Source organism: Choristoneura fumiferana, chromosome 16 (genome assembly GCF_025370935.1).
Source record: "Choristoneura fumiferana chromosome 16, NRCan_CFum_1, whole genome shotgun sequence".
Classification (NCBI taxonomy): Eukaryota; Metazoa; Arthropoda; class Insecta; order Lepidoptera; family Tortricidae; genus Choristoneura; species Choristoneura fumiferana.
The window spans coordinates 12,269,136-12,279,695 of NC_133487.1; the positions used below are offsets into that span (position 1 = coordinate 12,269,136).

The 10,560-nt window shown below is 39.7% G+C and overlaps 1 protein-coding gene across 1 annotated transcript in view; it reads right to left on the bottom strand.

The window, feature by feature from the left end:
- The window catches only part of LOC141436583 (putative receptor-type tyrosine-protein phosphatase mosPTP-1), a 50,180-nt gene that overhangs the window by 19,366 nt on the left and 20,254 nt on the right, over positions 1–10,560 (bottom strand). The window contains 5 exon segments of the mRNA XM_074099581.1: positions 1,837–1,944; positions 5,901–6,052; positions 7,483–7,662; positions 9,088–9,313; positions 9,316–9,829. Of these exon segments, the coding sequence (XP_073955682.1) occupies positions 1,837–1,944; positions 5,901–6,052; positions 7,483–7,662; positions 9,088–9,313; positions 9,316–9,829 (1,180 nt within the window).

Genomic DNA, 10,560 nt, shown 5'->3' on the forward strand with positions numbered 1-10,560 from the left:
AGATATAGATATGAGATATAGGCAAGTCTACGTAGCCAACTATTGCCTCTGTATACTTATTTTTTGATATTTGAGATATTTTTATGAGAGCCGTGGTGGCCGAGTGGTTTGACCTATGGCCTCTCAAGCAGAGGATCGTACGTGGGTTCAAACCCCGGCTCGCACCTCTGAGTTTTTCGAAATTCATGTGCGGAGTTACATTTGAAATTTACCACGAGCTTTACGGTGAAGGAAAACATCGTGAGGAAACCTGCACACAAACCTGCGAAGCAATTCAACGGTGTGTGTGAAGTTCCCAATCTGCACTGGGCCTGCGTGGGAACTACTGCCCAAGCCCTCTCATTACGAGAGAAGGCCTGTGCCCTGCAGTGGGACGTATATAGGCTGGGATGTTGATGATGACTTATTTTTTTTAGCATCAGAAAGAAGGTAAGCGATCTTGCCGCGTCTTTTTATTGAAAACACTTGAAAAATAAGTCACGGCAAATATGTTACAATTAGCAAGGACATATGATCATTAACTTTACATTATTTTGGGATCATCATTAAGGTCCGACCGAGATCTCGGTCTCGGTGTCGGTTTCGACAAATCTCGGCCAAAAATCGGGCCGAGATCTCGGTCTCGGTTTCGGCCAAAACAGCCGAGTTTCTCGGCCGCGACCGAGACTCCGCGACGGCACTGAATTTAAATATTGGCGCGCGTTTACCGCGGTGTGCGCGGTGGCATGAGCTTTCTTTGGGATTTTGATTGGTCGCCCCGCCAGGGCTCGCGCGTATGGTACCTAATTGCTTACTAGAGTAACAAGCGACACCTCGTTCTTTTCTTTTCAATAACGATTATTATTGGTAATACTGTAGTTTGATTTACGTGATAATAATTAAGCTTGTTTGTAGGACCCAGTGGAACGTTTAATTAAACCATAATAAAACTTTTTTTTTTCATTCATAACGAGTATTTTTTGGGTTCCATAGTCAACTAGGAATCCTTATAATTTTGCCATGTCTGTCCGTCTGTTTGTCCGCGGCTAAGCTCAGAGACCGTTAAGTACTAGAGAGCTGTAATTTGGCATGAATATACTTACATATCAGTCACGCTGACAGTGGTTAAATAAAAAATATTTTTTTAAGGTATCCCATCCCATAGACGTCCATAGACGTAAAGTGGGGGTGATTTTTTTTTCTCGACTATCACTATAGTGTGGGGTATCGTTGGATAGCTCTTTTAAAACCATTGCGGGGGTCGCCAGGACGATTTTTCGATTCAGTGATCTGTTTGCGAAATATTCAACTTAAAATCTTAACTGTTAGGTGGAAATATTTGAAAAATTCAGGATGATAAAAGTAGAGTCATTCACGATGACGCGTGCCGTGGTTCTTATTACAATGTCTACTTTTAGTACTAGCACTTTTGGCGCTTAGTATAGTAACGATATCAAATTTACAGGGAAAATTATAACGCCTAAGATTGCTTGAGAGCTAATAGTAGTTTAAGAGCAAATAGCAGCCTAAGGTAAAAAATATACCTAAACTTGGAAGATTCTGTACACAAGTAAATTATTAGAAAAATATTACTTGATTTTTTCGAAATGGCTACGGAACGCTATCTTGGGCGTGTCCGACACGCTCTTGGCCGGTTTTTTTTTAGATAATAAAATGATAATGTAGAAAAAAGCACTTATTTTTTGTGTCTCGGTCTCGGTCTCGGTCTCGGCCGAGTATAAAAAGCAGTCTCGGTCGGACCTTAATCATCATAAGTAATAGTTACAGTTTTTTTAAAAAACGTTTCCAATACGTTTACCCTTTTTAAATTTTAAAAAACGCAGTATAGGTACGTACCTTCGGCGGTGATTCTGTGCCGTTGACGAGCGTCAGCGCGCGCGCCACCGACAGCGTGACGGCGTAAATCTTCACTTCGTAACGCGTTACGTTTTCCAGCTCCACGGACTGAAAAAAGGTTGTTGGGTTATTGTCAAAATTCGAAGAGGCATCTCTAATACATATGTAGTGTACTTAATATTTATGTACGTGTTTAAAGTGCCGCGCTTATTTGCTTTATACTTACGTAAAACATTACTGTTGTGATTGTGCTTGTTGGACTATTCTATTCTATGTGCTTTTCTGGACTTTTGTTGCTAAATTACAAACTTTCTCCTTCTGATATTGTACTGTGATTTGTGGAGTAAATCGTTGTTGTGTTTTTATCCGGACTATTCATTTATGTCCAGTTCGGACAACTACGACGACGCTAACACATACTATACTTAAAAAGGTTTAGGTAATTAACTAAATGTAAACAAAACAACAGGACGTCGTCAAAAGTATAGCAGGCAGTACGTGGAGAAGGAAGGGATATGATTGTACTCTATGGAAAGCCTTAGGGGAGGCCTATGCTGGGAAAGCAACGTAATCTTCTCGGAACAGGTACCCAACTAAACTTAATATGTAAGTGAAAATACAAACTGAAATATAGATGCACAGAAAAAACAGAAAAATAAGACCATCACTGGGCGATTCCCAGGTCCTCGGTAATCCGTACCGCGTGCTATACCGCTACACCACTGATGGTCAACGTACCGACACGAATTTCCCTATGCACCTCATATCTCAGCTTGTGTTTCTTACTTAGTCACTTAAGCAGCGACGCTAGCGACATCTATGCCGTAGCCCTCATCGAGAAACTTTTTCGGCATTCCATTGGAACTAACCGCTCACCCGGACAAGAGATATCGTTATTAAGCAATCAAATTAAGATTGGTTAAATATGTAAGAAAAATGTTTAGTGTAAGACCTTTTTATTATTATTATTATTAAACAAAACAACGCCAAATTGTTGTTTTAAAAATGGATATTCCCCCATTAAACTATCTAAAGATTTACATTTCTCATTTCTGTATTGAAATACATTAGTCCTTGAATGTGCCAATTCTGGCAGCTGAAGTTTGTTTACATGTGGGGCCTGTTTCACAACTTGTTGACTAACTTTAAAAAGTGTCAGATAAAAATATTGCCTTCTTTGTTTATTCGGACAAAACCAAGAGAGACGGAATAACTGATATCCGTCACTTAAAGTTAGTCGACAAGTGGTGAAACAGGTCCTTAGTGTTAATTGCCTAAGGGGCTGTTTCACCATCCACTGATTAGCGTTAACCGACGGTTAAATGTGATGCCGTCTCTGTCTATTCGAACAAAACAAATAGAGACGGCATCACACCTAACCGCCAGTTAACATCAATGGATGGTGAAACAGCCCCTAAACCTTTTAAGTATAGAAAGCTTTTATTTTTCTATCTTCGGTTATAAATAAGTAATTATATAATCAAATATTGGAAGTCGATTTTAAATGAATTCTGATTGTAGTGTTTATTAATCGTCAAATTGAAATGCTTAGGGGCTGTTTCACCATCCATTGATTAGCGTTAACAGACGGTTAAATGTGATGCCGTCTCCGTCTATTCGAACAAAACAAATAGAGACGGCATCACACCTAACCGCCAGTTAACACTAATCAATGGATGGTGAAACAGCCCCTTACTCTTTTACCTTAGAAGCTTAGGACGGTTTGAGATGTCGACGTTTTGCTATGTTGACAAGCTATGTTGTGCTAGAGAAGCCAATTATTTTATGTGACAGATATGTCGTTGAAAGAAACAGAACTCTGGAAATAACCATCAAAAATGACCCATACTCAGCTCCCTGCTCTCAAGGCTCGGATACCGGTTAAATTTCCAAACCGTTATCACGTACTTGGCGCAAAACCTTTTCATTTTGGTTTCGTTCGCGAAACCGTTATTTTTAAACCGGTTTTTAAGGGAACATTTCCATAAAGTTCTTGTCAGATTAACCGGTTTAGAACAATAAAAACCGGTTTATTCCGGCGCAGGATAAACGTCGCCGCCCGCCGCCGGCCGGCCAGCTGTCACTCGTCGAATAAACCGGTTTATTTAGGTAACTTAACCTTTTTAAAAACGTTCGCGTTCTCATGCAAGTTCGGAGTTAAACCGAAATAAACCGGTATTTACCGCTATTTTATAAACCGGTTCCGAGCCTTGCCTGCTCTGTCAATGCTGGATATTCAAAGTATGTAACCCTCGGTGCGCGAGTCCGACTCGCAATTTTTGGCTTTTTGTGGATTTTATCGAATAGAAGCTACGACCAATAATCAAATGCGCAAGTGAGCATTTCCGGCGACACTGGTCCCTTGATCACGATGCAAACCGGGACTTATAACTAGTTATAACATTGAAAGAAAGAAAAGAAAGAAAATACATTTATTCACAACACAAGACACAACAATAGTATTAAGTACATAGACAACACGTAGGAAAGTATGTGACATTGGCTCTTTTTTTTTCTATTCCATGAGTAAAATCTAATAAAAAACAAAAACCGTGTGATCTTGCAAGAAACAGCCGTAAGCTTAAGCCGCAGTACAACCTTGTCTGAGCAAGCCATCCATCATACTCAATAAGGAAGTCACTCGAACCATTTTGTGTGACAAAGTCTCTATGTATGTATTGTGATGGTACTGAAAAGTTTGAACCAAACATGATGTTGTTCGAAGCGTTTTATACGGGGTGTATGCCGTCGGCTTAGGCAAAAAGGGGGGGACCCCCGCTCCGAGTCTTTTCTGGTGCAAAGACTGCCCATAGCTACGTGGAAATACCGCGAGCGTTATCGGCACTTTTACGCCGCCGGAAATGGCAAAGGGCGGGTTATTTGATCAAATCTTTATTTATGTATGTAATGATTGTTTCATTTGAATTATATATCTGTCTTATCTTAAATTTCAAAACGTTTTAACCAAATAAATCCCAAACACTGACCAGCTTCATTAAACTTTTGATTAAATTTCACTTCACTTCACTGAATAACTGAATAACTTAAGAAACATTTTACAAGCAGTTCTAAGACGACATCACCCAACGCAGGTAAAATAGGTACTGAAGCACATTCATTAATCATCAATGCAGGAAAATAATACGTAAATACTGTTCCCCCTAATTATTATTTTGTGCTAACTAAATGTAGACTTAATTATGCGTGAAGGTCAAATAAATTTATACCTTAATAAAAAGGCCTTAGAAATGAGACTCGAACTGTACATTCTGGACTCAACAACTCATCAAATACAAATAATCTTTATTTCGTTTACAGAATGTACTTAGCGCCATACAAGTCATGGGCCAATCTACCGACACTAAGCTTGCTTTGTAAGTAAAAACTTTTCGTACATTACATGACATGTACTTACGCCATAACAAGATTGACAAAGTGTCGGTAAATAGTTGTGGCCGGAGTAAAAAAGTAACCAGCTACTTTTGATGCTGATCGTAGAGAAGATAGATCACATATTTCACCAGGCAAATTATACTACATACTTAAAACTAAACATTATATACATTCCAGCTTGTCAAGGTACAGCAGGAACTACATGGGTCAATCAACTTTTAACCGACTTCAAGAAAGGAGGTTATCAATTCGGTTTAATTTTTAGTGTAGCTTGTTGGGTACATACAAATCCACTAAAAGTTAGAAGTTGTGACAGTTTTAAGGCAAATGCGAAAGTTTGTGTTTGCTCCTTCACGTTAAAACGGCTGGACGGATTTAGATGAAATTTGGTATGTAGATATCTGGTTACCTGGAATAACACATAGGCTACTTTTTATCCCGATTACCTCACGGGATCGGGATAAAACCTCGAAATCTCATCCGCATAAAATTTTGCAGGGTTGTTTATAAACAGGTGCCAATCGGTAGCCGACTCCACGCATGTAATTTTTGAGAACTTCCGCGGGAATCAATAAAATCCCGGAAGTTCAGCTGCTGGATCTTATGATTTACGCGGGCGACGCCGCGGTTAAACACTAGTTGACCCATATATCAAGCAGGAGAGTACTCACGACGCTGATGGTAGTCTCGATGTCACTTTTGCTGGTGGGCAGTTTGAGCCGTGTCCTCGGCTGCTGCTCGGGCAGTTTCCTCAGGGTCACCACATACTGGTCCAGAGAGTTGTTGTACTCCAGCGGCTGCCGCCATTGGAGGTACAGGATGTCTGCAGATCAAGAATAATTATCACCATGGAAGACTGAAAGAGATCCCTTTAAGGAATAAGTTCGCCTTTGTATCATCAGCCAAATAAGTGGTCTATCAATTTTTAAACAAGTTCCTATCAAATGAATATGTCGCTAAAGTAGAACTTTCAAGATAACAGACACGTCTATTGGCATTATTGTTTTATGATACGTACTAGAATTACGAACATCGACTCATTAAAGCCCTACTCAGTCTTCGACTTCGGGCTTCTAATAGACTCTCGTTCGTAATTCCTTATTTAACGCCCTTAAGACACAATGTACTATAAAAAATAAAGAAAAGTGAAGTTCGCCTCTCTTTCTAATATAAATAAAGGTGTACTGCCTTTTCGGCGAAATATGTTTCGCCAAATTTCACTTAGCAACCAACCTTTCGCCAAAGTTTCATTTGGCAAACTAATATTTGGCATAACTTTACTTCGCATTTTTTTTATTTCGCAACATTTTTACATTGCAAAATTTTACTTCATCACACATTTATGTGGCAAATAATTATGTAGCAAATGATTGGCTTAGGCAAATAACAAATTGTCAAATAACATTTGGGCAATTTTTTACATTGCAAAGTTATACTTCAATTTGATTTTTGCGAGCGAGCGAAGCGAGCGAGCAAGATGCTTCGGAACAGAAGCGACTTGGATAGTTTAGGTTCAGAAGGCTAAGGCGGGAGCTACCAATGTTAGGTTTTTTTTATAGCAGCCAGGATAAATGACACTAGAAAGTAGGTTGGATGCCATTCAATAAGTTGCTAAATTAAGGTATGCCAATCAATACATTTGACGAAAACATAAATGACATCTTAAAAAAATTCCAGGTAATAATTTGCATAATAATAATTTATCGAATCATTAGTTGGGAAATGATATCAGTGCGAAACGTTGAGTTGGGAAATAACATTTCGCCTAAATAAAAATATGGGATAAATAGTTTGGGAGTTAATAATTTGCTAAATAATTTTCGCCGATACATTAGTAAACCATAAATAAAATTTAGTTTTGAATTTCTACGGTCCTCGTATTATTGGACGTCATCTGTCTAATTAACAATTCAAAACAAAACCCGGCAGTCGTCTTAAAAAAAAAACTTTTCATAAAAACTAAATAGGCAATCTTTAATTGCGCGAGGGCTTTGCCTCTTAATTATGCTCAAAGTGTTCCTCTTAAGCTCCGTATCGAGTTCGCGCGGCAAACCATTCAGCATTGGCTCGCGCAGTAGCCGCGCAACCGTACGTCAATACCGGTCCGGTCACGGTACGGTCCAAGAAACTGGTGGGTGGATACCGTACCGCCGCGCGCGACAGCTCGAAGAAAACACTAGAACAATGCTCGAATGGAGGCCACGCGAAGTCCATAGGCAGCTTTATCGTTGTAATAGAATATAAACTACATACCGTGAGGCTGATCGCAGGTCAAGTTCAATATGACCGGCGCCGATGGAGGCAAGACATCGGTGAGGACGTAAAGTGGCTCCGACTGCGGGCCCAATCGGTCCAGGAGGTCCGAGGACTTGACCCCTTGCAGCGAGAAGTTGTAGAACGCGCGCACCCAGATCTTATAGGGGGTGAAGGGCTCTGGAAGAAAATTTATGATGTCATTTACCACAGAACTTGTAATAAATAATACGGGTAAAAAGGTATAATTTACTCGTTATTCTTTTAAAGATATAACTTATAATCTTTCTTTCACAGATTGCAGGCTTAGTAATCCATACCTACTAATATTATCTGTCTATTTGTACCCTCGTGACGCTCAAACCGCTGAACCGATTGAGATGAAATTTGATATAGAGATTGATAGTTTAAGTCCCAGTCCCAGGGAAGGACATAAGATAGTTTTCATCCCGGAAAATTGCAAAGTTCCGGCAGGATAGCGATAAACGAATTCTACGCGAAGGGTGTAGCGGGTAACAGCTAATAGGTTCAATCCTTTTTATTATGGGTCTGTAACAGTTACCATACCACATACAAGAATGGGTTTGACATTTCACAGAGTAAAAGCAAACACGTGTTGTTTTTCTAAGCTAATTTGTTATAAATTATGTAAGACTTTTCCTTTATTTCGCATGCGGACAATGTAATGTACCTACGTAGAAGCATTTTGTTTATCGACAATGTGAAAGCTAGTCAATGTGATGAGTTAAACTAACTTGACTACTAATGTTCGTATGTCTGTGAAACTCATTACTTGTACAGAATAGGTACATAAATACATCTTGGTAAGTCAGTTCACAGTTTTGTATGATAGATACCTACGAGTTTTGACTCATTCTTTTTGTAGCAAGAATTCAATTAATTTAATACATAAACATTGCCTAACAAATATGGACAATTAAGATTGTTTTTTTGGAATCCCTTTGTATTTTTTATTTCAATTCCAAATTTTTACTTTTACGCTTTTTTTTTTTTTTACTTTTTTTTTTTTGACCATCAGTGGTGTAGCGATACGGATTACCGAGGACCTGGGTTCGATTCCCAGTGATGGTCTTATTTTTCTGTTTTTTCTGTGCATCTATATTTCAGTTTGTATTTTCAAATATGGACAACAATAAATTAAAATATTTTTTAGCGCAAACTTTTTCTACGGACTCTACTTTTTGTGTACTGATACTGATATCATCCAATTCACACATAACCAAATTCAAAATCAACCCAACCAATGGATTTGCAAGATTTCACCAAAACAAACCTAAATGTCGCAGGTGTTTAAAGTTTATAGTTCTGTTAATAATATTTACTGTTTTTATCGGTAAAAATAATTAAAATAAAACGCGGGTTATTTGTAATGCGTTAAGAACCCTGAGTAAATAAGGGTCTGCACACAGCGTTTTAAATCGCGCCGTTGACGCGCGTTTGTATCGGTACACGCGCGGTACGCACGCGAGTTGAGTGGCTGCTCTATGGAAAGAAAACCGCGCTACCATCGCCCGTCTACGGCGCGTTTAAAAAACGCGATATTCAAATGCTCTAAACTAAACGCTGTGTCAATATAATACTTACTTAAATTCCTCAACCGAAACCCAACCACTTTAGTCAGCACACCAGCCGTGTTAAGCAGCGTCAGATTCTTTGTAGCCTTCGAATAGTCGCCCATACCAAGGTCACTAGGGAAATAGTTCATTTTCTTCACATCAGCGGAACTCGGGACCCCTATAACCGTCGACGCGTCAATCTTTGGGACACCCTGTTCGAAATACAGGACGTAGGCGATTTGGGTCGCGTCCTTATGCGGGTAGACGGTGTGAATGACTTCTTTACAACTTCTATGGGGAACTCGACAGCTTCATGTGTTTCTAAGTCATGTTTCTCGGCATGCGTCGTTCTTGTGTCTGTGGCGTTGACGTCTTGGCGACGTTTTCTGTGCCTATGGGAGCGCAAATCGCGACGGATTCTATAGTCGTTCATTATATCGGGAAGCGGAAACTCGTCATTGTATTTTAGCTTGTCCTTCTTGTATGAGTCTATGATTGTCTCGAAGTTTGTGAGAGTTTCAGCGCGTATAGCTGGTAGGTCGTTCTTCATTGGCTCGTCGCCTTGAAGTTCTGTATTATCCGCGGTTGCTTTGGGTTCTGGGTTGGGGATGAAATGGTGAGTGAAGGTGGTTGGCGGGGCCCATGATAGATGGATGTCTTCTGACGTCACTCTGTTAACAGTAAGGTTCTGCGGTGCGGACGGAACTGTAACAAAATACAGTTTATAATCAGCATAATAATTAAGAAATAATAATGCATTTTTATAAACTCTTTATTGTACAAAAGAAAAGAAACAAAATACAATTGACAAACTTAGAGATACTTGTATAAAGGCGGACTTATCCCTTTAAGGAATCTCTATCAGGCAACCTTTGAGTAGATGAGAGAAGCAATCAGGGACCGACACAGAGTGAAAAAAATATTTTCAACCCTACCAAGTAATATTATAAATGCGAAAATTAGTGAGTATGTGTGGTTCTTGCGTGATTTTGTTAGAGGGCTTGAGTCGTAGTTCCCACGGGGCCCAGTGCGGATTGGGAACTACAACACATCACTCTTCGCAGATCTGTGCATGTTCCTGACGATGTTTTCCTTCACCGTAAAGCTCGGTAAATTTCAAATTTTGTTTCGCACAGATATTCAGAAAAACTCAGAGGTGTGAGCCCCAACTCTGCTTGAGATGCCACAGGTCAAATTCTAGACTAGCACGGCTGAAATGCATGCATTTGATGTCTAGAACCATGAAGGCGCGGCCCTCGCGGCCAACATGCAAGTAGCTCATATTAAATATAATGACCCGGATAACTCACGTCTTAAATCGAGTCACGCCGCTGAGTCGCGTTGCTGCCGAAGACGAAGGGCTCGGCTTAGCCCAAAACATGTCGAGCTAAACTCGAGTTAAGACGTGAGTTATCCGGGTCATTATATTTAATATGAGTGAGTCTCACGGTAGTTTCATGTTCAAAAATGCAAGTAGCTCGACGCTAAAAAGGTTTTTTTT